This window comes from Botrytis byssoidea, assembly GCF_014898295.1.
Source record: "Botrytis byssoidea strain MUCL 94 chromosome Unknown BBYS_015, whole genome shotgun sequence".
NCBI classification, from domain to species: Eukaryota; Fungi; Ascomycota; class Leotiomycetes; order Helotiales; family Sclerotiniaceae; genus Botrytis; species Botrytis byssoidea.
Window position 1 is genome coordinate 556274 of NW_024065856.1, and position 27245 is coordinate 583518.

Genomic DNA, 27245 nt, shown 5'->3' on the forward strand with positions numbered 1-27245 from the left:
TCACAATATGCAGTGCAGTGCTACCGTCGCGATGAGATAAATCCATACGGCTGGGCTGAACATGACAAGGTTTACCACGTTTTTACTCTCCTATGAGGATGGCATCGACGTCACACACCCTCATCCGTAAATTTCCCCTTTCTACAATGCGATTACTTTTTTGTTCCTGCATCAAATTGGCTTCCATCTAGAGTTCCCCGGCTAGATCAACGGCCAAATGGACAAATCCATCTTACTTACATGTCACATCTTACATCTTACATTTTGCGACACACACACAACCGATAACATACTCATACTCACCACGCTCACTCACTCACCCATCCACCCATCCACCCATCCACCACACTCGTTCTCCCAACTCAGTCTTACGTGATGCGATGCCATCGATGTATTTTGATAATCATGAACCAATGTCGGCACCACACCACCCAGAGCTGGATGACATGAGATTCTCTATTTCCAGATAGGAGAGATATTCAGCCAACATTCTCAATCTAAAAATTGAATTCTGGTACACTTTACTATAAAAGGGAAATATGCAATTTACTCTCAGGATATCCCCTGTCCGGCACCACAATCCGCGGCCAAAGCCCAAAGTAAGCAAGCCTTACAAGATAGAAGTTGGAATTTCGAACCAAACCCGGCTCCCTTCCTCTTCCATTCCGCGACCGTTGTATCCAATGTACTGGGTACTTGCTAAAGAAAGATACTGTGGGTTTTTGTACGGCACTCAAAACTTTAGTGTTGCACATCTTTCCTGCCATGTTTCTCTTTTTTTCTGTGTTTCTCGGCTTCTCTGCTTCTCTATTTCCTGTTTCCTGTTTCCTGTTTCTCTTTCTCCTTCTCCTTCTCCGTCACCTTTTTTCTTTTTCCTTCTTCGTTCCTTCTCCTTCCTTCTCCTCCCCCAAACCCCCCCGGCCCCAATCCAAAGCAAATTCAATCGTGGCAATTACGCACGCGTTGATGTTTCTTCTTCGTGCTTCTAAAACCTCTTGGGTTCATCGTTATTGGGATCGATCCATCTCACGCTCACCGAATTCCGACTTCCGGTACGGCGGTGGATCCGATTTCCCTCATTCATTCCATCAACACGGGGATGGGGCCATTGGAACTGGGATTGCGATGGGTCTTCCTTCGTACTTACTTTGCGATATGCTATTCTTAACTTCTTCTTTCTTCTGACCCCCTTGATCTTCTTTTGTTTCTAAATTCTCCTTCTTCTTGCTTCTCTTTCCCTTCTCGAACGATTCGAATGAATCGAATCTCTCTTCAATCCTTGTTATGGATCTGTGCTTCCCCTGCTCACTCCACCTACGTACCTTTTCTCATCTATCCACACCATGAAGTGCATGATCGATCACGCTGCTCTGTCCATCATCTACACCTTTAGCAGGCTAGCTCCCCCACTGCCGACCCATAAGATCACCAATCTCCCCCTTTTAGGAAATGTGGATTGCGCACTCTAGCCAAATGCGAAAGCCTGTCTGCGATATTTCTCCCTGGTTTTCTGCATGCTGGTCTGCTGGGTTTCGATCGACAGGGTATAATAATACACCCCGAGATGCCCTTCAGGGATACTTTTCTTTTGCGGTTTTATCCTCGAGGTTGGGTGTCCTTTATACTCTGTATGGGTTAGAGGCCACCAGATTCACTATGTCATCGAACAAGTCATTCGTCAATAACGTCAATGGCAATTAATGACAATGGTGAGGCAGGAAGTTGATCAGTTGTCGATTGTTTCCAATATGGTACAATTCGAATACCTAGCCTTGGCCCTCGAAATTCACTCCATCATTCATGAATCGTGACTCTATACTGTCTTCAGCTGAAAGTCTAGATTCGGTGTATTGTTGGTTCTAGAAGCTTTTCTCGTTATATACCTCCTCATCACCCACTTACATCACTTTTATGCAACTTCATCAAGATTTTATGTTTCGAGTCATTAATCTGTTCTCATTGAGCGGGATCCCAGAAATTATGTCCTCCCACTTGTCATTTCCCACTCCTTTTTCTTTTGTGCCCCAATCCAGTCCAATCGTTACTCGTTGTCATTCATCATCAAAATCATGATCATCATGTCAAATGTACAAAAATAATAGGGCGCTCCTGATCCATCGCGAGTCAACTCCCTGGTCTTCTCCGCAATCCTTTCCAGATTCCTAACCTGACCAGTTCATCCTGCTTCATCCAATTCCATTCCGAATCGGGCCATCCGATCCCAGCCCCCAGCCCACAGTATCTGCCAAAATCGATTTGCCGACGATCCGGGAAATATTCCCTAGCTTCTACCGGTAGAACCATTGCTCAGGGTTTTCAATGTTCCAGAAAATCGTCCAAAAATACGCAGGCTAACCGGGCCGCATCCGTGTAAGATGATTCGTTGACTTTCAGAGACAACGACGATGGGTCATCTCGCAGAATCTTCGAGACCTTAACTCTACATGACCGAACTTGAGGTTCTGTTCGATTGAAGCAACATTAGTCTCAGGGTTGATCACCACTTTCGTACGATAATTTCCAATGATCCAACTCGGTCGGTGGCGAGCGGACACAGAAAGAAACGGTGAAGAGAGGAGAGGCCAGTAGAAAGACGGAGAAACATACCATGATCCCGAACCACACTTTTCACGTCGTGTACAAAGCCGGCAATCCTTTCATCGATAATTTTGCCACGCCATGCACCATCACCGTCACGGATTGGATTGAAGCTCTCCTTGCCACCTTTCCGTGTCTTGAACTTGGAATGGAGAATTTCTTTGCATCTCTCGAACAAGTTCGTCTGTGTTACTTTTACTCTTTCCTGGAATTCATGACGCTCAATGATTGCTTCTTTGCCACCATGTTTGATTCTGGATTCGGCACTACAATTACGAATCAGCATCGGATTCTAATACTACGGGATTAAGGAGAAGTACGCACTTGCAATATGAAAGACCCAACGTCTTGTCCATGACGAGAGTCAAGACGAGTAAGACGCTGAATCCAATGGCCCATTTGCGTTCATTTGTAGTCGCGCGATTGCTAGTCCACATCATTTGACCCCATTCCCGAAGGACTTCTTTGATTCTTTCCTGCTGCGATATGAAAAACGCCACTTTGATCTGGCGGGAAGCACATCTTGGAGAAGATTCTGGTGGGAAATCTTCTCTCAGGTGCCCCTCTACCAAATTTGTAGACTCGCCGTCGAGGATCAAGCTTCGTTCAAGTATGGCGCAAGCAATGTGTATTTCTAGGGCTTCGCGGAGGAGTTCATACTGTCGTTGTCAGCTATCAGGACCATCACAATAAAAGTTGAGAGTATCAATTTTGACGGAATTAGCTCCAGGAGTGCAGGATCAAGAGATTACACGCAAGATCCGAAAAATCTGCAACAAGAAAACCACCGTCCGAGAGGGAAATGCCTTACCTCATCATTGGCTTCCACACCAGCAATGTAAAACCGGCATACTGTCTTGAGCAAACGCTTCGCAATATCAGATTCCTCAGGTTCATACGCTATCCTTGCATATTCATCTAGATCATGCTGAACAATCCTCTTAATATATCGAGCATATTCTTCCTGTGTCTCCTCCATCAGCATAAGCGGAATACCAAGCGGTGGACTCTTCTTTTTCGTGAATGTCGGTCTACCTGATGCGTTGAGATACGTCTGATGTTGATATCGAAAAATCGAAGTCGATCCTCGTACTGACAGAGAGACTACGGTAACTTTTAGCGGAACGCGGTAGCCCCAGCTCAGTCGCACTATCATCTCATCTGTTCCCCATGACTCTGCATTTCTCGAGATGAATTTCTTGGTGTTCTCGGTTGTGTACAATCTTATGTGACTTTCTATAAATTTGTTAGAATAACATCACCACCAAAGTTACCGTAGAGAGCATACCAGGTACTAAGAACTTATCCAGCATTTCGACTGGATCATTGAAACATGGTAAGAGGCAAAATCTTCTCTTTCCAGAAAGCCTGGTACACTGTTCGCAAGGAAAGCCAGGTGAACAAGGTGAGCACTAAACAAAAAGCAGTTAGCAAAAATATCTCGTTGTGTGATAGTTGTACCCTCGTACGCACCTTAATCTTAGAGAGATGGCAAGCCCAGCAAGCGCCCGCTTGCCTTACATCTCTCGCCTCCCGCTTCTCTTTTTCTGTTAGCGGTCTTACACGGCCCCTTGTAACCTTATTCTTTTGCGGCTCAGGAAACGCGCTAAAAACATGCGAATGATGATTCGGGTCGTCTGGTGAAAGTGGTGGTTGCGAGCCGGGTGGGTGCGGAGAGTGGTGCGATACCGGGGAGCCATGAGAAGGAGTATACAAAGTGTTGGAATAAGAGGTTGATGTATCACTTTCGTCAAACCAATTAGGTCTTGGTGCTTCTGGCCCATATACATCGTGGCTTGGTTGGCCATGTGCAGTTACAATTAATCTATCGCTATCCACGGGTGATGACGTTTCATAGGATAAAGGAGATCGCTCGTGTTCGTAAGAATTTAACGGAGCTGGCTCGGGCTCATATGCGACGCAGTTGGCGTTAGGGTTCTCGTTGAAGACATTGCCATTTGCATCGTGCGAATTCCAGGGATCTTGTGAACGTATGTATCTGCCTCTCGGAAGTAAGTTTGGAGCTTCAAGTAGTGGGGCTACTGAAGGAGCTATAGGCTCTGTTGGGTACATGTTAAATCCCCAATCTAGGGAAGTAGATGTATTATCGAAGGAAAATGTGGAAGTAGCAGGTAATGAGGTATTCATATTTTCGGCGCGTTGAATGGCTTGATCGACCATCATGTTTTGGTTTACATAATCTGTTGTAGCCTCGTCAGCAAAGCAGTTGACCTCGAGTTGAGACAAGATAAAAACGTTCGGACACGATATTCCAGAAGGGGACATGTGAGATAGACAAGATCGGCAAGCAAAATCATTACATACAAGGAATCTCAAGATCAAGTAATGGACTCGCCCCTCCTGGGGATCCAAACGGAAAAACATATGTGTCGGATGTGGCCGAGACGGCAGAAGCAGAAGCCAGTTCCATACTTCCGTGACTCCCATAGCTTCCCACATTAGCCTCTGACATACAGATATCTTCAAAGTCCGAGGGTCCAGTTAGGTGTGTAGTAGAATTCACGATATCCCATGGCATGGAAAGTCCAGGCATAGCTCCGGTCTGAAGCGATAATGAAGCACCGCCATTGGTTCCGATGTATGTCGAGTATCCAGGACTCACAGCATCATCGGGGCTAATTGGGATGGCATTCAGAGGCCCTGTCGAGAAATTCGCCAGCCATGATGCATCTGGGAGTGAGGTGTGAGGCGCCGTTAAATTCAAAGTTCCATCTCCAGCAGTCGTAACACCAGCGACATGTCCAATGATTGATGAGGACGAAGGAGAGGTATTAATCGCGGCCTGGTACTCAAAATAATCAAAGTTGGGCGCCGGCGAGAACCTGTCTAACCTGTCTAGGCGGGTATCTAGACGGATATGGTAACTTGGATTATGTCGCAAGGACGAGCTCCTAGATCGCGACGAGAGCGACGACGATGGTGAATGTGAGTGTGAGTGTGATGATGCAGGCGGTGAGGCACTGGGACTGTAATAACGGCGCTGAGTATGCGACGATTGCTGTTGCGGCCTCTTTCGAACCCTTTGTGGTGAGATCGGATTCGGCCACTCGGCCCGGGCCCTCTGAGAAGTGGGCTTTTCAATCATGACCTATGTGTAGGTGTTTTGTCGCTATTCTTTTCCTCTCGTTCGTTTATTCAAATTCTGTGCGGTACGTGCGTGCTTATCCAGGACCTTTTTCGAAATGTAAATGAAATGTTAATATCAGAAGCATTGCGGTGAAGCTGTTCGAGCCAGAGTCATCTTTGGATTCGTGGACCGTGCCAGTATGTATGTAGGTGTGTATATGTATGTAGGTATGGAAAGATGGATAGATGAATAGAGATTACAAGACTGAGGGAGGGATGGGAGGAAAGATCCGATCGAAGATCTTGTGTCGAGGCTATCTATTTCCACAAACGATAACCTATTCTTTGATACTGGGTGAAGTATGAGAAAAGCGGTGCGAAATGCAGAAAAGGGAAGAAAAAAATCCTTTTTATTAAAAGCTTTGGCTTTTTCGGGGTAGAAAAGGGCACTATAGATACGGGATGTAGTGGACTGGTGGTGGAATGGATGATGAATGAATGAATGATTGCTGATTGATTGATTGATGATTGACCTGGGGTGTATATGGTCTGTTCTGTCTGCACTGCACCACTATCTGCATTATGCGGAGATGACCATGACCGGGACTCGTGGGGACACGGGAAACACTTGGTTGTACACATGTAATATAAACAACCACCCACCTACCCACTCATACACACATGTACACACACAAACCGTTCTTCAAGAACCGGGTGGGATGGACAGTGTGGAATTCTGCAATCTTGGTTTGTGTATAACGATGTTAGGTAGTTTTGAGTAAAGTTGGGTAGATTAGATAAGTTGCTAACGAAAGGTCGACAGTATTCTGGACTCTGGAGCGAGATATTGTTTCCTTCCAAGAGATAAGCGATATATGATGGGTTGAACTTGAATATCGTGCTGTGTGTGTTTGTCTATCTCGCATCTAGGTATTTTCAAACAAGCAAATGAGATGGAAGCGATGCAGAGCCCCAACAATTGAGGGTGGGAAAAGAAGAAAAGATGTGTTGGAAAGTTGTAAACCTATAATATTTATGATTTATTATGATTTCCATGCCTTCATTGGTGAAAATAAATGGGAAAAGCTCTCTCGATTGCCAAATCTAGCTCACCGAGTAGATTTTATCACGCTTCTTGCTGCAATGTAACGCCGAGTATGCAGTTAAAATATGCACTTCTACTGAAGCGGTTGAATTTTTCGCTTCTCTCGTTGGTTCTTCCAATTTTCCCTATCGCCTGCAGCGCTTTCGTGGGCTTCTCTGGACATATAAAATATATGAAAATGGGTATTTATACCAAAAATAAATTTATCGCTTCAAGTTTGTTTGTCTATCTTTCCAGTGACCCCATCAGCGACCTTTCGATACTTCTTCTATGGAGTGCTCGTTGTATCTAGATACCCTCATACCTTCCTCACTCAGCCTAATGATTTGCCCATGGTCACGTATTTTGGATTAGCATCATGTAGGTGCCAGGATTCATATCAGAACCGTCAGGATAAAAGTACCGATTTTGATTACGCCTCAAGTGAAGTGTCTTGAGAGTTTATATCGAGATGCACTTGTATTGTAGGATAAAATGAAAGGATAAATGTAAATGGCGCCATCTGATCATATCACGTCATAACCAAAATCAGAAAATATGTCTCTCAATGTCATCATCAGCTATTTCTCGTTTTTGCCCTTCATCGCCCTTCGCACTTTCCCCAGATCCGCCCCAATCATCTTTCAAAAGTTAGAAATTGCCCCAAGTGGAGATAAATGCCCCAGATTATCGACCAGGATACTAGGATTCTTGTTGAGCCTCATGCATCTCATTCTTAAGCTTATTGTATGCTTGAAATATCGAGATTGCCTAATAGTTCTGTGACAAGCGAGAAGGCTCAACTCTTGGTCCTTGGCCATGGCCCGAACCATTCAGTCCCGAGAGACGTCTCTGAGTGGGTTCATCTCGGTAAGATTCTTCCTCATCATCGCCTTCCTCGATTAACCGTCTTGTCTCTGCCCTATTATCTTCTTCTGGCGCTTCGGTATCAACACTCGATATGCTGTGAATAGGTCGAGACCAGTACGAGCGTCTCCAGAATGAGGTGGTAAGCAGATTTATGATAGAGATCACCTGTGTTTTGAAGTCAGAAAATGAATGATGTCTTTTATTTGCCGCAATGTGGAATGCCTTTCAATGCCAGCGAAATGATAACCTGTGCATGAATAACTTTTTATGCATGCTGAAAGTTTTGAGAACATTGGTAAACCATGTAGAACTTCTTCGCCACTCGTAACATAAAAGTGCAAGTGGTAGATGGGACTATCGTAGCTAGCATACATCCGATGTGTAGGAATCTTGATACTATAGAAAGGAAACCTACCTTGATGGCGAAAATAACGACGGCCACAAGTAGAAGTAGACCAGCATTTACCTGCTCCGCTTGTCTCCAGGGACCAAAACAGCTTCTGTGGGATTTATTAGATCGATGCCTTGTATATGTCACCGTATGATAGTGGAGTGATGAACTCACTGCGAGCGTCCCGTCAAAGCCGCACAGCTCCCGGGACCCTTCTGATTCTTGATCGGCGAAGCCATGTGACCCAAGGAATTAAGACCGCAACAATTAAACGCATCTTGAATTGCGCTTATCTTTCTATCATCTTTTGCGCTGAACAGAACATGCCATGAATCTTCTAACCCACAGTGTAATGATTTTGGTGGTATCATATATGTCAGGGCGAGGGTAGCGACAATAGTTTCGTAGACCAACTGGAAGCCAATAACGGCAATTAGAGGCAGCGTAAGCTGATTTTGTTCCTTCTTGTTTGCTCGCTGGATCAATCCAACGGCACCTTGTGTAGATATTCCAGTGACGAGCGGCAGGACGAGCGTAAATAGTGCGAGAGCTTGGGAGATAGGAAGGGAAAGGGTGCGAATCTGTGAGTATGCATAGCTAGCAAGTATCAGTCTAAGACCATCAACGAATGTACTTTGGAGCTTTCTACCCAGCTACAGCAGTCAGAATGACCAGAAGCTATATTGAATCAGTTCTATTTTGAACATTGAAATTAGTCGTGATGGAGCTCACAAGTGGCCTTGCCCATGGTATCAACTTCTTAGCAACGTCCATGGCGGATATTAATGACTATCGAGGAGAAGCAAACACAGGATGACACTCGGGAAAATCACAAAAGCTGATCGAGAGTGCGCTCGTACAATGAAATGTAATGGCAAAGCTGAAAAGGCTGGAAAAGCAACAAGGTAAGATTGATGTTGGAGTTAAAGGTTTAAGTGATGAGGGAATGCTAGATAGATAGTTCTATGTTTGCAAACAAGGCTTGTATAATAGATAGATTGTAGATAAATTCTACAAGTAAAAGAAAAGCCAAATAGAAATCGATATCGAAATCGGAATCGGAATCGGAATCGAGAGCCAAAGAGAACAAAACAAACAAATACCAGAAGATTACTTGTTTATTTTTGTTGACATGTTGGCAAGGAGGGGTTAGCAGAGATGTTTGCATTCGATTGGTATAAATCATATGATACCAAGATATGATTGATTGATTGATTGATTATCCTCCCTCTCCCCTCCCCTCCCCTCCCCTCCCCTCTCCTTCCTGCCTCCTTCATCTCTCATTGTAAAAGAGGGGAAATCCAAGAATCCAAAAAGTTCGAAAGTTCCAAAGCTCCAAAGCTCCAAAGCCAATAATTTGGCCCACCACCACCACCACCACCACCAAAACCCTAACTACGAAAAGAAGACGCTTTTCTCAATTCTAATGGATCCACCACGCCCCTTCCAATAATCAATCATTACTTTGTGCTATTACTATTCCTATTCCAGTTCCGATTGTAAACTTCCGCGCGTATACCAACCAGTACGTACCCAAATACAGAAGATGCACGCATGTGCGAGAAGTGCATAACCTTACCTACCCAGCCCACCTACATAATATAACAACCTTCCTAGGTAATAATAAAGAGTCAACAAGTCAATTTCTTCCACAAAAATATATCACGTCACATCAAGGAAAGATCAAAATAATCATCATATTTTCCAATCATTTCTTTGCATAATCGAATAGTCAATCCCTTTATACCACCGTATCGCATTTCGATACCCTTCAAAAATGGCGCAATCAACACAATCATCCGTCGCAGGCCAAACCTCTCCAAAAAGTCCTACATCCCCAGGGAGATCTAGCATACCATCTGCCATGCAGGCGATGCCCGATTCTCGTCAACAAAGCTTCGAAGAAATCTACGGACCTCCTGAAAACTTTCTTGAAATAGAAGTGTGTTATCCCATTCCCATTCTATGCTATACAACAATATATTAGCATCCCAACCCCCACCCCTCTCTCCTCCTCCTCCTCCTCCTCCTCCCCCTCCTCCTCCTCCTCCTCCTCCAACTTCCCACCTGCCCCCTCACAAACAAACCACCAACTCACCCCTCCCCTCTTAGGTCCGCGATCCCCAAACCCACGGCATCGGCCGCAGCATGTACACCGACTATGAAATCAACTGCAGCACCAACATTCCCGCCTTCAAGCTGCGCAATTCGACCGTCCGCCGCCGCTACAGCGATTTCGAATACTTCCGCGACCTCTTGGAGCGCGAAAGTGCGCGCGTGACCATCCCCCCTCTACCCGGAAAGGTCTTCACCAACAGATTTAGCGACGATGTGATTGAGCATCGCAGAGAGGGCTTGGAGCGATTCTTGCAGATTGTCGTCGGACATCCTCTCTTACAGACGGGTAGTAAGGTTTTGGCTGGATTTGTACAAGGTGAGTGACTCTGGTTTTCTTGACACCATTTGCTATCCTATCTCCGGAGCTTCGGATCAGGGATTGGGATCACTTGATAATGAAGGAGCTATGTTAATCTATGAGTGGCAGATCCAAACTGGGATCGGAATGCTTGGTGAAGTCGTTGGGAGAATTTGGAAGTGAAGACTCAACATGTTCCACGAAAACTCAAGAAACGACGTCCGCATACCATGGGAAAGACGATATCAATGGTACAAACAATGTCCTAAGCTCCAATGCAGGAAACCTGAAATATGATAAGATAGCTTACAAATATGGGAGCATGGTAATTTCATACTCAAAATGGGGTGGGGGGGTGTTAGCCGTAGTTTTATTTAGATTTTCTCACATATACCAAAGGCGTTTAGCTGGTGGGTGGCTGCATTTTGACCACTCTGGGGAAATGGTTGCTTGCACAATTTAACTGCAAGTTCTGTTATATCAGCTATATCAGAATCAAGCACATTAGAAAATATTTGATATCATAGACCTGTGTTTATTGCCTCTGCAAAACTGCTCTCGTCTATTTGAGTCTTTGGAGCGGAATGTCCACCCTACTATGGCCAATGTACATATAGATACAATATGCCAATGATCTATCAACCCACATCCATTTCCACAAAGCGCCATAGATTTCATAATGTACATTGCATGTAACCGATCCTGCCTGAAGTGGAATACCATAAGTCCTGATAGTCGTCATGTGCCGCTTTTTTGATACAAACGCCATCGTAAAATCCTATTCATGTATTGTACATCTACCCAGCTCATCCGTACCATTCTCAAGGTGAAGCTGGCTTTTCCAGTAGTTTCAATATTCCCTCATACATGCCAAACATGATGGCAGCACTCGGCACTGTTCGTAATAGATGCGGCGTTAAGCCTCCATATAAAGCAGCCATTCCCTCCTCTTTCCAAACGAGGTTAAAGCATTGAACGAGTCCTGTATATTTGGGGCGTCCATGATCTAAAGGTGCCTGTCTTAGGCGTGTTCGTAAAACCTACATGTACTGTTAGCATATCATTTAGCAAGGAGTATAGACTCGAGCTTACCTCATGAGGATAAGTTGCAAGTGCCGCAACAAGTTTTGCAAAACCTGCTGCTCCGAGACTTCCAGTCCATTGTATTGAGTGATCCAAGAAATTCCTGGGTTTCCCACTCAAGGTTATTCTCTCCTCTCTCTTCTCCAAACTTTTCTTCATCTGTTCATACAGAACCCACTGCAACGTACTTTCCGTAACACCCAGATAACTCGCACTCATTCCCTTATATAAGCCCCGTATTCCTTCTCCCTTTACAACCTGCTTGATACAATCCCAACTGTTCTTGTACTGTCTCTTCCCGACATCTCCTGCTCTCTCGGCCACATTCTTATCCAGTTGCAATCGAGTTTTGATTAACCAGATAGGATTTGTAACCGTACTCGTCGTAATTCCAGCAGCGGCAGCCGCAAGACAGACCACCCAAGCTGATTCCACCCCGCCATTATACCCCGCCAATATTCGCTTGCCGTTGCCCACAACGAAAAAGTTTATCGATCTCGCGGGAACCACGCCTACAAGATTTGGCCCCAATCCTTTGAAGAGCGCACGATATCCTTCAAGTCTATGTACTGACCCGAGGATCTGGAAAGTTTCACGAAAATGTAAAAGTCCGCTACGTAGTGGCGAGAGATGTGCATGTGGAGAAATCCCCTTGGCCAGACGACTCTGCGCCAGTTGTGCTTGGTAGAAATCGGATTGCAAGCGTGTTTTTAGGACATCGAGAGGTGCTGTGAGAGCTGCGGCTGTCATTCCCCCCACACTGTAGTCAGAAATATGTTAGTGTTGGATCTTGAAGCGTCGATTGTTAAAATGAGGGAGGGGCAAATCTTACCCTCCAGCAACGAAATGCGCCCATGACTTAGCAACTGGGACAGGTTTTACTGCTACTTTTGCTACATATCCTGATTGCGAAGGTCCTAGATCTCCATTTTCTCTAGATTGTGTCAAATGCAGCTCGGGCAGTGCGCGTTTGCTGCGATCTTCTGTGGTGTTCATGAATATGTCTGTGGAGAGAACTTTCCCAGTTCTCTCTTCTCTCTGGCCTGTGGCGGGGTTTATATTTTTTGTGGGCTTGTTATATTATGTGAATGGTATCATGTTAAACAGAAAATACGATGGTAGCAAATTAAAAGAAATTGACCAAAGTTTGCTTAATTAAAATAAATGATTTGAAGTCCCTATGGCAGAGTTGATAATTCTATGATGTCTTCGGAAATATTTCTCTAAAGGCGGTGGATACAAATCGGCATTAAAATCTCGATTAGATAGGCGGGCTGGCTTCGGCTCGGCTGCATGCAATCTAATTGCTAATTGTGCATTCTCCCTCGATTAGACGTTTTTTTTTATTCACGAGTCGAAGGTAGGTGAGTCAAAATTGAAGTAAGAAATCCCGAAAGTTGATGTTGAGGAACTATTAGAAGATATTCATACAAAAAGAAGCCATACGCCTGTCGTTGAAGATTTAGCCATGCCAGCAGCCCAAATAAGATAAAAGTCCATGTGCCCATTCCGATCCTAGCAACCCCCCTTTCCCCCGCGCGCAGCAACACCCTCTAACAATGCAGCCAAAATTTGTGTTTATCGTGGTTACAGGTCCCTCATTTAATCTTCTTCTTCTTCTTCTTCTTCTTCTTCTTCTTCTTCTCCTTCAAAGTTAGTGACAACTCGAATCGTACTCTCATTGGCATCATCAAACACGCTGGATCGTCTAGTAGAACGCCTACTTCGTGCTATACTTTTCGTCACACTTTCTCTCCTCATTTCTTTGCCCTTGGAAATTCTCTCTGGCGAAACGATAGCTAAATTTGTGCTGCTTGAAGAGAGCTTCATCTGCTTCTTTCCATATGTTTTGAGTGAGCCGGCCGTGGCTTGACTAACGTTGATTGTTTTCTTGCTAGAGCCAACTACATGACGAGCGTTCGAAAGTTGTGAAGAAACTGTTTTCTTGACTGATTTTGCAACATTTGTGGTAGCTGTAGATATGGATGATTTGACTCCTGTGGCCGTCTTCGTCTTTCGCTTCTTTTGAACCTGGGCGTCTTCGTCGTCTTCGTCATCACCAATCATCTGTTGAAGCTTTCGCTTGCCGGCCTTGAGACCGGCTTTAACGACATCTTTAATGGTGGTGGCCTTAATGAATTTTTGGTCTTTTGGTCGAGGCCCCAATACACCGCGACAATTGTCACTGCCACAGCGACACGCTTGAACATTTTTGGCCGAAAATGGGTCGAAATTGTAATCATAGGTGAGCTCATCACCAGTCATAATTGGATTATCGCCAGCGAACAGAGCCATTCGCGGCTTGCCCTCCACAATCCACTTCACCATTCTGCAATTTGGCCTGCAGGAATGGTTAACAAATCTAGCGATGCTACCCCTGGTCGCATCAATGATCATGTTCTGATCAAATGACATTAGATAATAACACTATTGAATGATAGTTAGCCAACTGATTTTGTACTGAAAAGTGGAAAGAAGTAATTACATCATTATCTTTATAGTCCTCATTCATACGTCTGTCACATTCGTCTTCAGTAATGATCTCTCCTGTATACTCAACGATAATTTGATTTGCGTTGAAGCAGCGATTACTTCGAACTCCGTAGCCACGATCAGCTGTTTTGATAACTTCAACGCCAATCTCATACTTGTTGCCACCTTTTCGGAACGAGTTGCCTTTGCGACGATTAAAGAGCTCAGCGAATGCACGGTTGGTGCAACTGTCTCGTCCTGCGCCACAATTGGTATCATCGCACTCGTAAAGCATGATTCTATTCTGACAATCTTCATCGCAACCTGCATCCGGCTTACAGATACACTTGGAGAAGAAACTATCAAACAAGCTTGACTTCTTCCACATTGAACCAGCTTCTCCAATGAATCGATCTATCAGAAAAATTAGCAAATACATAAGAGCGATTGAATTCATAAAGCTTACTATGAGAAGTCTTGTACCACTCGGTAGGTTTAGGTTGTCCTGGTGGGAGTGGAGCACAAATGTCAAAAGGCAGTTTAAAATCTCTTCCAACGTGTAGTAATCTTTGGCCGTTCCACAAGGGTAGTGGCAGGGCTTTGTTTGGCTTTCCAGTCCACTTAAAAGGCGACTTTGTATTTCCAGAAGATTTGAACCAGTCAAGATTGGCCGGATCCTGTCCCGCGTAGAGTCCCTTCGTCAACCAAGCTTTCTCTTTCCTACCTTGCGCTAATTTCTTTGCTGGGGTCTTGGTAGGCTCCGGCTCGGAGACTTGAGATTGGGCCTCCTCTGCCTTCTTCTTCTTCCTTGCCGACTCCTTTTTCACAAGCTTTCCGTTACTCCAGACTTCCAATACGACAGGCTCTGTTTCGATTTTTGCAAATTCCTTCGTGTCTGCAAGGTTTCTGAGCTCCCGCTTTGCCTTCTGAAGACCTCCTTCCATTTCCTTTCGATCCCTCTTTCCCAGTAAGCTAATCTTCTTCTTGGACCCATCCGCCTTCTCGCCAGGTGTTGATCGTAAAGACTTTCTTCGAGAAAGATCCTCCTTCTTAGCAGCAGTACATTTGGGGCTTTTGTGATTGATTTTGCTGGCTGACTTAGGCAATTTCTTGACTGACCAAGACAAGTCGAGAGCGTCAATTCCCTCACTAACCAACTTTTGTGCATTCTTTCCTACAGTGCCTGCAGACGCAGTTGCCGGGCCCAATGCATCAGCCAGTTCGCCTCCTGATATAGTTTGTCGCCGTGCTTCATTGCCTGGAGCGCTCTTGTCCTTTAGAAATTTCTTGGGGGTGTGTACGGCTGTGCCGGCAAGAATCTTAGCATTATAGGTTCCGACCTTTGCGCGTGCTCGCTGACTTCGTCTATCTGTATGTTCGGGTGCAATTGATGCCTCGTCGGCGATGGGCTCGGGCTTGCCGGTGGCAGAGGTGACACTAACATTGTCTCCAATGCTTGTTGGAGGTGTAGATGTAGAGGAATTTAAGTTTGAGGTGTCGTCGACAGTGATTGAAGTATCGATTGATTCCGATGAAGGGGCACGCGTTATTTCGTGCTTACTAGAAGAGCGAGACGATGCGCCCATTCTATCTAGTAAATTGGAAAACATAGTGATCAAATTGTGTCGCGTTATTGTTGTAACATTAATGTATGTTATGGAGAAGACGCGAAAGTTGACGAGTAGGATCCACCGGGCTGTGGCTTGCTCTCTCTACTCAACAGCGAAAACTGATGAGTAAGAAATACAAGGTTCTTGGTGATGAAAATTATTGAATGAATATTGGAGACATCAAAGAATTATGAGGGTACAATCGCGACGTTGTTGAATATAACGAAGCAAAAGTACGATTTGTGGTGTTGTGGTGGTGGTCAAAAGGTTGTATTGAAGAAGTGGAAGAAGGAGAGAGAGAAGAGAGGGGACAAGAGGTATTTTGTGGCTGGGCCTAAATGAAGACCACTCGGAAGTGTCAGTTATATATGTACAAGGGGCAACATTCCAAAAACAATATAACATAAACTAATCACCTAATGCAAGGGAAGATACTATTATACTAGAGTACTTACTTTATCATCATTACCTAACTTATATTCTAACTGTCTAGAAGTCTTCCTTTTCTTTCAACTACTTTCAATGCTTCGGTCAAGACCTCTTTAGCTGAACAGTTCCTTTAATGCGAATGATATGGTAGACAAGTCCGTGTGATATTACATTGACATACACTTCACACATATTAAACCATTTTCCCGTGTAGCGTCGCATTGTTAATGTCTTCAGTTTCATTGGTTTCCATTGAAGTCAGAGTCAGGGAAAACCACGTTGATGCTAAATCACTAGCCTTTCACAACATCTTGTTGAATCTCCATCTACATCAATTAGATCTAAAAGTACGAGAATCTACTCTTCACGTTCCATTTGCCATCGTAGTTTTGTTTGATAAATGTCGAAGGACTACTAAGTGTCTAGGTTGAGTCTCTGGTCGGATTAGCGAGGGCTTCCCGATTGTGGTTTGTGAAGGCAGTCAACACTTAACTATTTCAGGAACACCGACTAATTTTGAGAATTTTAAAGTTGACCATTCCATTGATAATTCTTGAGGCTTTGTATATATGTAATATGATCATTCTTTTATCACATCGATTCAACAGAAGATTTGTATCACAAAATTACTGTGCAAAGTACTACCCATACAACCCCGGATACATTGCATTACCACTACCTACTCAACTTGGCCACCTGTATGTTTCCACGAGCTGTATGAATGATTGTCTTCATCCGGGAATGCCATTGCGTGGATATCATGAGTTTATGACGTTGTAAGTCGTTCAGGAGATCTTGGTAGCACTTCTAACACTCCGGGAAGTGGCCCGACCTCGGGATCGCGAACTTATTCTTGCACCTCTTTCTATATCTTAAACCGTCTCAGGATCCTTTCTGAAATCTTCCATGAGATTAAGCCATGGAAATTTTAAATGCTTGCTTGGGCGTTTAAATTTTCGTTATTGAGATTGCTTAACATGTTGTTTTGCCAGAGGTCAATATGAATATTTCAAGGCTTTCGATCATCCAGCTGCAAGTCGACAGCCAGAGTGTCTGGGAGTCATGAGGCCATTGATTCATCTTCACTACTCGATTCAGATCTTTGAAAGAGTGTATCTGCATTTAGATGCTCTTTTTACCTTTCAAATCTGAACTGCAGTCTGAGTTATTGAAAGACTTGAAGTGTCTGAATCAGAATACAAACGCCTACACTATGATTAAACTTCCTGCCTGGCATGAAGGGCACTGGAAACTACTATGGTATGACTGCACGCTGAGGATCTAATGTAGAACAAGAGCTTTATGTCTGCTGATTTGACGGTCCTATCAGGGCGCCTATCAATGTCCTCCAGAGTGCCGCTCGGTGAAGCAATGAGAAGGAAACGTTTTTGGGTCGTAGTAGGCCGGGTCAGTATCACATCTTGAATGTATTGATCTGTGCTCTTTGAGTAAAGCTACTCTTGCCCTTCCTTCTGGACTGACGCATCTCGACTAGCTGGTCGTGATTTATCGAACATTCCTCTCGTTTGTGAGGGAAAGGGCAGGACTAAAATGAAGTTCTACCTTCTCTACAGATGTTGAGTAGTATTTACGTTGTCGGAGCCGGAGTCCGACTATGAGAGACTTTAACTACTTCCAAGTAGAATACTCAATATGGCTCGATCTGTTGAATCGATTTCTATAACTGACTTGCCAATTCGCATTTTTGGATACTCCACATCGAGAAAGTAGAATATTTCTCAGCCTCCACTATCGATGCCCTTACTATGAAGCTCTGATATCTGAGAGAAAGAGTCTTGGTTATGATGCTTTGTGCGCTCAATCATAGCCTTTCTACATCCATTTTCAATTCCCCACGCTAGAACACTAGAATTGTCCGAGGCTCTTGCTGTCAGTGTACGTCGACCAGATAACTTGCGAGAAATGTCATCTATCTCGAATATTCACGCCTGTATTCTAGCAGTTTGCTAGCAGAATTGTTAGGACTGATCTAATACTTTGAATTTCCTCTGCGCACATAACCGGAGGCAGTTTCGATCATCCCAACTCATTTTTCATACTGAAAGCCTCATTTCACAGCCCTCCGAAAATTAGCAGAAGCACATATATTTGACCATATATCAACACGGAGAGGGTTGAAGAGATTTCCACATTGCAAGAGAACAAGTATTAGCATCATAAACCAAGCTCATAAGAGACATAAAAATTCGACACATAGCTGCCATCTAGTCACTTGGTAGGCAATCGTAGATCCAGTAGACCGAGTTTATATACGGTGTAGATATTATCGGACTTTATTATGTGATACAGCCTCCACGACTAAGAATATTTTGGGCAAAAGTCATGTAGTCAACTTACTAGTACTGGAATGTGTTGTAATAATTGTACATTACAGTATGATAGTATATTCTGACCAGCTCACATACGACTTTCGGTAGTGAAGACAACGACGAAGACCTGAAATCCTGATGCTGAAATATCCTCCTGATTGCGATGCACATACAACCTTTGCTCTAAGGGATAATTTCTATTAACGAAAGCAGCCGACGACGTAATTAGTATTAGAGTTGTCCACTTCGAGGTTTTCTATGTCGGAATCTTTACTTTCATAGTTCGATTCACTCCAAACTCACCTCAATTCCACCGCCACCTTTTCCCATCAAGCCCTCCTCTTTCAATAATTTTCTGATTATCCCATGGACATTTACGCTGCAACTACCACCCCAGCTCTCAGGGTTTTTAACTTTATACATTCACATCGTTTCATCCGATCTCCGCATAGCATCTACTCGGGCCAGAACGACTTTGAATATCACAACTGAACACCATTGAATCAGACCGTCGGATCACCAATCTAAACCACATTGCCGTTCTCTACCGGCAAGATATTGCATAAAATGGACGAGGAAGTTAACCCTTCAAAATCTCAACACTGGACTCCCTCTACATCTTCCAACCTTCCAGTACATCATGCAAAATCCATGACATTCATCAAATCATCACAAGAGTCACACTTTACTATTCTTGACGCAATAACTACTTCTATATCATCCATATATCAGCACTACCAAAATTAGCATGTTTCTACTGTATCTACGGTATTGAAGCTATTCCCAGGCCTCCACCTCATGCCGTTAACAGTGTCATTGAACACAACACCCAGTATCACAAATGAAGCACAACGCAACCGCGAACCATTATTGCTAATCCCGCCTACTACCTACCTTCCCTCAGCATCTCCTTAGCATCACCTCACCACCCCAAGCATACCCACACACACAAATGCACATCAAGTCCCCTCTCCACACACAAGCCCTCATGCCAGCCACTCACCAGCTGCCCACCCCGTCCGTCCCCAAGCCCCTTCCCAATTCTCAAACCCTCCAACTCTCAATCTGATTCTTCATCAGCGCCTCAAATCCACTCACCACAAAAATCCACCTCCGTTTCTAGAAATCCCCTCCCCCAACCCTCGCCAATCATCCGCTCTTGTTAGTCGACGTCCAGGTAGACAACTTACCTACATACACACATAGACACACATACATACCTGCCACCACATCCAAAACAGCCCAAATACAGATCCATCCATCCCAAAATTCAAATCCCAACATCAGCAGCACAGCCCATCCATCACCTCTCAAGCCAGCAAACAAACAAACACACGCACACCAAATTTCAATCCCTTCAATTTCTCCAAAAAATACCACACGCAGATAAAAAAACCGATGTACATCTCTCCTCTCCTCTTCTTTTCTCTTCTCCAAATCAAACCAAACCAGACCAAACCAAGCTAGGTAATCCAACCCAAATCGAAAACACAACAGAATCCCCTTCTATCCATCTCGCCACTCCCCAAAAGCGCAACCTACCCCTGCAAACCCATTCAAAATGACCCATCCGAGTAAACTCTACCCATATATATCACATCACATTATACCACATCACCACATCACATCAACCACATTTACATGCAAACAAAAAGATATTGACTACAGACATGTTGCACTCGAGACCAGAGCCACCTTTCACATTCATCACAACATCAGCCTGACTCTCACTTACCCCGACGCCCAGAAGGAAAAGCTAGAGGCAGAATCGATTAGCATCATATCATACGTAAGTGTACCTAACCCGATACACATGATATCGTAAGCAAAACAAGAGAACATTTACTCGGCCATTCATGTGCTTTGCTTTACTTGACTTGTGGAAATACCACTGTGAAGATGGCTCCCACAGATGTAGTTGCAAACTGTGAAGTACCAGGTAGTGACAATACCCAAGTAGAAATGGCATGCAACTGCTAACCATTCAGTAGTTGTATAAATATTAATTCATAATTTACATAAAACATACCCCATCCTCAAGCCAGAACACCATGCTCCTATGTTTTGAAATCCTTCCGTTAGGGCGTATGCATACAATTTGAGAAAAAGATCGATCTCCACGAGTCAATCGCCTTCATACTTGCGTGGAGTTCCTCCTCATGCTCTGTTCAAACCATTAACCTATTTTTTATCTCCAAATTTCTGGTGAATCGCCCGAATTTGCTCCTCCACATTCACATTCTGCATCATTTCATATCGTGCTCGGTCTGCCTTATCCACCGGAGTACCATCGTAACCATTCGCCGCCTTCTTTCTTCGGGCGGCTTCTTCTTCTGTTATATGTTGCCCTGTAGCCCCATCAAAAATATCACTTCTTTGACTCGCTAAGCGTTTGAGATTATTAGCCACATCTTGCGTGGAAAGATTAGTTGTTGCATAACGGCTCTCTGCCTTCGCTTTCTGTTCCTTCCACCTAGGATCAAGCAATTCAACTATAGAAGTGTTAGTCGGCTGAGCTCATAAGATTTAGAGTGTTAACTTACTTCTCATATGAGCATCAAGCTCATCATAAGGAATTTGTTGATTACAATTGGGGCAAAGGGCCATTTGTTGCTTGTTGGCGGCTCTTGCGGCAGCTCTAGGAACGTAGTTCTCCTTGATTCTCATAGGTGCAGCACCACCTTTAGCTTCAGCCTGTGCTTGCTGAGCACGAGCTCTAGCCTCAGTTCGCTCTCGTATCCTCTGTTCTTCTTCGTCCTCATCTTCGTTGTTCTTCTGGCGTGGGTCTTGGTATTGTGGCTGATATGATGGTTGCGGCACTGGTGGTGGAGCCATGTTATATTGTGGTTGAGCATATGATCCATCAAATATTCCATCATCTCCAGGCATAGCTTCTTCAATGCGCATGTGGGTCGAGTTAATCGACATTTGTGCCTTTTGGTCCAGAGAGGCAAATTGAAGTTCGTTCAGTGATGTTGGTGGAGGTAAGTTCGTCTGATCATCAGCCTCTGTGAAGATAACAGTTTCTACCACAACAAAGTCGTGCCAATCGATTTGTGCATATGTAAGCTTCTCTTTCTCAACCGCCTCCTCCTTCTTCTGCTTTTGTTCGTCTTGGAATTTGAACCACTCTGCCCTTTGCTTGGCTCTACCCAAGACGTGAAATTTGTCGTCTACGTTGGCCTGCAACTCTTTGATTCTCTCCTGCTGCATCTTTCCGCCTTCTCCATCCATACCACTCGCTCGCAACAACATAGTATATTGATCAATCAATCGCTGGAAGAAGTTGTGCAAACTGTGATTGGGTCTCAAGAAGTCGAACTGATAATTCCCCGTTTCCCTCTGAGATAGTGTCGTCATAAACTGTCTGCCATTCTTCGCAACGAATAACGCGGTTAACCGGACTACCTCGAGATCCTGCGCACTGATATTGGGCATGCGCGCCGAGAAATGGAACTCTGGTGGTTCAGGCGGTCCTTTAGGTTTCTCTGCTTCCGCCGGCGCCTCTCCAGCTCTACCTGCCGCAACTGCGGTTCCCCTGCCTTCTTTAATCTCGCTGAGTCGCCATAAGTAGTATGCATTGTATGCATCGTTGATGCTAAGGAAGGAGAATTTGGGGTTGGTTCTTTCTTTTTCTCTGATACGATCTAAGATTATTAGCTTGATGCTGGTATAATGTATTGAGCTCAAGAACGCCTCACCTTCGAAATTGATTCCATTTCGCGCAACATAGCCTGCTGTCTTCTCGAGAATAGCTATTATGATGTTAGATAATACTCTCTCGATGTTGATTTGATCGCGTACCTTTGATTTCTTTTGGTGGTAATACAACGCCTTGAGGTGGTTTTATTTCATCAAGAGCTGCAACAGCATCTGCAACTGAAGGGGCCATTTTGAATACTGTTACTCGTTGTAGTTGAAGTGACCTTTCTTTCTGTTATTACTTCAATTGGTGGCTGACTTCTGCATCTACAAGAAATGCGACCGGCAGCAGCCTTACACAAGAAATCTAGCCCTGCAACAGCCGTGGGCAGAAGCTTGAAGCGGAAATTAGTTTGACCGATATCCGAAGTTTGACCTGGTGCCACATATTCTTACCCCACGATTGGCTGAGCCCCTCAGATGAGATGGAAGACTTGGGATTATGATAAGTACTTCCTGATTCCTACAAAGTGGATTAGAATGCGTGCATATTCTGGAGGATCTCGAAAACATGAATTATCGAATTTCTAATCTGTAAAATGACAACTAAATGAGAAGCCATCCCTTCGACCTCTACACCCAGGCCTCTCTTCTTCCCCACTCATCTACAGTCTACTGTCTCATCTACTGGTACTATCTCTGAGATAGTTTTGTTGCAAGTGGCCAGCGGATCTATTCCATGCTACTCACTCACTTCAATCCACAGTCGATCACCGATAATCACAATTAAAACAGAATTAGCCCAATATATATACACAAGAAGCATATCATATGTCTTCTATTATTTCATAGCATTAATCTTATCTTATTCCATAGCACCCATAGCAATTGTGGCATCATACATGCCAACAACCCAGCTATTGCTATTGTCCCCCTCGTAATCCATTATTATGTACAATAAGCAAGGTATAGTATGTACCGCCGATTAACCCATGCAAAATAACGCCGTTGCATTTCAACCGGCAATGAGCCATTAGAACCATGTAGAATTCCATCCCCCCTTTTCCCAAACTCCCAGAAAAGATTCAAACCCAACAATTATTAATCATAACATGATACTGAATGCCAGCTCGAATTGAGCTACGAAAAAGCTCCGGGTATGGCGATTGAAAGCTTTTCAGTGTCGTCACTGCTTCCAATAGACTCCTCGTTTTGTACTGAGGACTCGGATTGTGACGCTTCCTCTCTTACATTGTGAACTTCTTCCGTGTTCCCTTTTTGTTCTGGTTCAATGTGTTCCACTTCATTTGCGTCGTGAAAATCTTCTCCATTGCTGATCTGTTCCGTTTCTTGATCTTCGCCTTCCACTTCAGTTTCGGGAATTACAATGCTAGAATTCTCTGCAAGTTCCAATTCCGATTGTTGTTTGGAAACCGTCGCCACTGCTGTTTCTTTCTCTGCTTCCCGATTCTCCAACTCAGAATCGGCGATTGGAACATCAGTCCTCTCTACTTCCTCCCGAAGGGGACTAGGGAGGATTTCTCCATCACCTGACCTTCTCCCAAAACCGGTTACGTTGACAGGTGAGAGTTCACTAGTTGGTGTAATGTCCCTAGGTATGATTTCAATAGACCTGTCCGATTCTCCACTGATCTTGCGTCTTCTTTCATCATCACTTAAGCGAGGACTCCTAGATGATTCTTGATTCCAAGACTGTACGCATGGAATGACCCCGCCGCCAACACGACACCAGAACATCCGTTCTCTTAACCTAACACTCTCTTCCCAGGCGGCTTTATCAGACTCCTCATCTTCACCTCTCCAGTGACCTTCTTTAAGGACACGTAGAAAGCTCATAAACCCGCAAGTCGAACGGACGCGTCCTAGACAGTATAGGCATAGGGGGTACCTTTGCGCATTATCGCTCTCGCTCGTTCGGAATCTGTGGCTTCTGATATGTTCTGGGCCTTTTCGGGCTTCGCCACAAAGAGAACAGGGGAATGCATATGGTTTTATAGACGAAGGCATCGGCTCAACAACGAGCGACCCTTCACATACTGCATTCAGGACTGTCCTTCGAGCGAGCCAAGAAAGTCCTGGGGCATTATCGAGACGAAGCGTGGGCTCGATATCCTCGGCGAGAGCTCGTTTATAAAATTTCGTTTCTTTTAATGGGGTCAAAGAGTTGGGGCCATCTCTTGAGCTGGAGCTCACGTTGGAGGCTGGCGTAGTCGGCGTTGCGGGGGAAGATCCAAATGTGCCCAATGTTGAAATAGAAGATGTTGAACCATTGTTTGGCGCATGTGTTGATCCAGTGTATGCTCCTAGTCCTAACCCTAAACCGATTCCTCCATAAGATCCACTGGAAACGCGACTCCCAACAACATTTCTTGACATACGCAGGAGAGAGATGAAATCATCGTAGGCTCCAAGGTCAGTTCGAAGGACTGGTTGAATCAGGTGCAAGAAACTCGTAGGATATGAAGGTGAGACCGGTTCCGGGATTGACGAAGATTGTATCGAGTCCGAGTTGTGCATATTCTCGTCTTTGCGATCGGTTTGATGTAAAGCTGGAGTTGACGGTGCGGTACCATTTGTTTGGTTTGTTTGATCATCCTGTTCCTCGGTCATGTGCTCCATAACTTGCTTCAATTCTGCCAACTGTTCTTGTTGCGACTTTAGTAAATTCTCTGCCTCCTGAAGTTGTGCTTTTAGTTGATCGTTCTTCTTATTTACGATATCATATTCCTTCTGTGCTTGCTCTCGAGCCGTGATAACCATCTGTCAATGTCAGCATTTATTGCATTGAAAGAATATACCTAGACCAACCTTGTTCGCCTCCTCAAATAAAGCCGTGGTAAGATTCTCCAATTCTAGCTCGATACTCTTCTTTTCTCTCTCAACTTCCCTCCTTTTATTCCTCTCTTCTGTCAAGGTCGCATTGAGTTTGGCCTTCTCGGCTTCGGCGATTGAGCTCCGTATCAGTACTCCATTCGATACTAGCGCTTTGTGCTCTCGATTTTCCCGCTCTAGCTGCTTGTTTCGTTCTCTTGAAGCCTCCAGTTCATGTCGAGTGGCGCTCAAACTATCGTCGAGAGTCGTCTGTTGATTTATGGCGTTTATAAGCTTTTTGCTCAGTGTTGTAACCTCCTCGCTCAAATGTGCATTGCTCAGCTCTTGATACTGTTCTTGGTTCGAGACGGGGCCGTCAATTGTAGGTGACGAGACTCTACTCCGAGGATCCGGAAGAGTACTCAAATTCTCCTCGTGATCCATATAGGGAGCGAAAGCCCTTGGCGGAGGTATTCCAGGGGCGTTTGATACTGTCGCCATCGTAGGCAGGGTGGTAGTCGATATTGATTTTGTTATCGTCTTGGTAGAAGAACCCGAGAGAGAGCGTATATGTTGTAAGGACCGACGGTGATTATATTGAGTCCATCCAGTGATGTGGATGAAGCTGTACGATTGGTTGCATTGTTAGTTATTGTTGTTGTTGTTGTTGAACATGATTTAAATAAATTTTTTCTTTTCCTTTTGACCACATGAATGAATGAGATTGATCACATCATTATGATAAAGTCAAGTCAAGTATCATATAATATAACATAACATAACAGACTTACTCGGACATTTGATTCTTTGAAGAGGCTTAGAGCCTCGTTCCCGATTAGAAAGCCACCAAAGAAATGCGAGTTGACGATTATTACGTAGTAGATTAGCGGCAGTAAATGTGCCTAACGACCTAAACCAGGAAGGTACTTTGAGATCTCGGAATCTTTACTGATGCGTTTACGTATTGAACCGATGAAAGGTGGGAATGGGAAAGACACAGCGAGAAAGGGATTGGAGTTTGATAAAATACAGTACAAGAGGAATAAAAAATTGGAAGAAATGTATGTAAGGAGAAAAAAAAAGAAAGAAGAAAGAATAAGAGTAAGAGAGAGAAAAAAGAAAAGGAAAAAAGTAAGTACTTAGTTTGAATAAAAGATTATTTATTACTCCTTTGAAGGGTTAGGAGAGGGAGAGAGAGAGGAGAGAGGGAGAGGAATTGAGAGAGAATTGAGAGAGAGAGAGAGAGAATTGAGAGAGAGAGAGAGAATTGAGAGAGAGAGAGAGAGAGAGAGAGAGAGAGATTGAGAGCTGAGAGAAAATCAAAAGTTGGGAGAAAGTATAGCAAGTGCTCGTACAGCATTATCGAGGTATCTTTTGATCGGGTTATGAATTTCCGATAATCCAGATAATAATAAATCTCTTTAGATTTGCCAGGAAAGGAAAACGGAAAACGGAAAACGACGCGGCGTCATACGTCTAAACGCTGGATGATGCTACCCAATCAAAATCCCACTCGGATGGAGGATACAAGAGAAGGGAAAAGTCAAAAAATGAGAGGGAAAAGCAAGGAAAAGGGAAAAGGGAGAAGAGGAAAAAGAGAGAAGAGAGGAGGAGAGGAACAGAGAATGAATTACTCCCTAATAAAAAGAGACAATTTGTAGAATCTTGTAAAACATAATAATGTCATGTATAAATAAGTAATAAGTAGGTATGTAATGTTCAAAGTATACGATTATGCGAGTATAGTACTGTGTACTAGGTATATGTAGATGTACCGGTAGAGGTTTTAACTATCATTTATTAATTACCTACCTATATCGAGTATTATTAGGGGGTTACAAAGAGAAGCATTCATTTCCTCACATACGATTTAAAAGGGTTTGTCTCTCTGTCTTGGTATCAGTCAATCAATCAATCAATCAATCAATCAATCAATCAATCAATCAATCTATCTATCTATCTATCTATCATTCTAATCCAGGCTTCTCTAACGGATTGTATGCATATTTGACTTATTCAGACTTACTTCATGCATGCAAGTGGTTGGTGTACGTCGTATATCGTACTCCGTACTCCGCACTTCTTATTAGGGGTTATGGAAGAGGGGGAAAGTTGATACTACCTAGGTAGGTAGAGATATCTAATGAATCAATAGAATCAAAATAATTCATTCAATCATATCAATAGATATCAAAATCAGTATCACCACCACCTCCTACCTAGTATCTTAACAATCACAATCAATAAACCAATAAATCATCATCCTTGACACTCCCAAGACTTTTATTAACTTTTCATGAATCACTTTTCCATTTGATATGCTTACTTGTGTCAGCTCATCACTCATCCCCCATCCCCCATCCCCCATCCCCAATCACTCCTCACCCATCACTTATCAGAT

General features: G+C 44.0%; 7 protein-coding genes across 7 annotated transcripts; 1 reads left to right on the forward strand and 6 right to left on the reverse strand.

Annotated features, from left to right (window-relative positions):
* Positions 1 to 2316: 2316 nt before the first annotated feature.
* Positions 2317 to 5704, reverse strand: EAE97_007663 (uncharacterized protein; the record flags this gene model as incomplete). The annotated part of the gene is made up of 7 exons (XM_038878177.1): positions 2317 to 2462; positions 2608 to 2864; positions 2923 to 3257; positions 3410 to 3834; positions 3887 to 4010; positions 4072 to 4799; positions 4924 to 5704. 7 exons carry the CDS (start codon positions 5702 to 5704, stop codon positions 2317 to 2319), a joined length of 2796 nt encoding a protein of 931 aa, XP_038731015.1.
* Positions 5705 to 7540: 1836 nt separating this feature from the next.
* Positions 7541 to 8804, reverse strand: EAE97_007664 (uncharacterized protein; the record flags this gene model as incomplete). The annotated part of the gene is made up of 5 exons (XM_038878178.1): positions 7541 to 7804; positions 8055 to 8139; positions 8205 to 8627; positions 8680 to 8708; positions 8763 to 8804. The coding sequence occupies 5 exons, from the start codon at positions 8802 to 8804 to the stop codon at positions 7541 to 7543; spliced, it is 843 nt and encodes a 280-aa protein (XP_038731016.1).
* Positions 8805 to 9291: 487 nt separating this feature from the next.
* On the forward strand, positions 9292 to 10986 carry EAE97_007665 (uncharacterized protein). The gene is made up of 2 exons (XM_038878179.1): positions 9292 to 9972; positions 10143 to 10986. Exons 1-2 carry the CDS (start codon positions 9808 to 9810, stop codon positions 10470 to 10472), a joined length of 495 nt encoding a protein of 164 aa, XP_038731017.1. The 5' UTR covers positions 9292 to 9807; the 3' UTR covers positions 10473 to 10986.
* EAE97_007666 (uncharacterized protein) lies at positions 10987 to 12728 on the reverse strand. Its single transcript, XM_038878180.1, has 3 exons — positions 12362 to 12728; positions 11539 to 12289; positions 10987 to 11486 (listed from the first exon to the last, which is right to left on the reverse strand). The coding sequence occupies exons 1-3, from the start codon at positions 12523 to 12525 to the stop codon at positions 11268 to 11270; spliced, it is 1134 nt and encodes a 377-aa protein (XP_038731018.1). The 5' UTR covers positions 12526 to 12728; the 3' UTR covers positions 10987 to 11267.
* Positions 12729 to 13131: 403 nt separating this feature from the next.
* Positions 13132 to 15611, reverse strand: EAE97_007667 (uncharacterized protein; the record flags this gene model as incomplete). Its single annotated transcript, XM_038878181.1, has 3 exons — positions 13132 to 13956; positions 14015 to 14415; positions 14468 to 15611. The coding sequence occupies 3 exons, from the start codon at positions 15609 to 15611 to the stop codon at positions 13132 to 13134; spliced, it is 2370 nt and encodes a 789-aa protein (XP_038731019.1).
* A 4940-nt stretch (positions 15612 to 20551) lies between these two features.
* EAE97_007668 (uncharacterized protein) lies at positions 20552 to 22262 on the reverse strand (the record flags this gene model as incomplete). Its single annotated transcript, XM_038878182.1, has 4 exons — positions 20552 to 20862; positions 20914 to 22017; positions 22072 to 22125; positions 22175 to 22262. The coding sequence occupies 4 exons, from the start codon at positions 22260 to 22262 to the stop codon at positions 20552 to 20554; spliced, it is 1557 nt and encodes a 518-aa protein (XP_038731020.1).
* An 890-nt stretch (positions 22263 to 23152) lies between these two features.
* On the reverse strand, positions 23153 to 25643 carry EAE97_007669 (uncharacterized protein; the record flags this gene model as incomplete). Its single annotated transcript, XM_038878183.1, has 3 exons — positions 23153 to 24793; positions 24842 to 25469; positions 25636 to 25643. 3 exons carry the CDS (start codon positions 25641 to 25643, stop codon positions 23153 to 23155), a joined length of 2277 nt encoding a protein of 758 aa, XP_038731021.1.
* Positions 25644 to 27245: the final 1602 nt, after the last annotated feature.

What these genes read in the sequence shown, in the direction of transcription:
- EAE97_007665 (XM_038878179.1), top strand. Translation starts at nt 9,808, where the DNA reads ATGGCGCAATCAACACAATCATCCGTCGCAGGCCAAACCTCTCCAAAA. An exon ending in AAAACTTTCTTGAAATAGAA is followed by an intron (nt 9,973 to 10,142) that starts GTGTGTTATCCC and finishes CTCCCCTCTTAG; the next exon opens with GTCCGCGATCCCCAAACCCA.
- EAE97_007666 (XM_038878180.1), bottom strand. Translation starts at nt 12,525, where the DNA reads ATGAACACCACAGAAGATCGCAGCAAACGCGCACTGCCCGAGCTGCAT. An exon ending in GCGCATTTCGTTGCTGGAGG is followed by an intron (nt 12,290 to 12,361) that starts GTAAGATTTGCC and finishes TTCTGACTACAG; the next exon opens with TGTGGGGGGAATGACAGCCG. An exon ending in TTGCAACTTATCCTCATGAG is followed by an intron (nt 11,487 to 11,538) that starts GTAAGCTCGAGT and finishes CAGTACATGTAG; the next exon opens with GTTTTACGAACACGCCTAAG.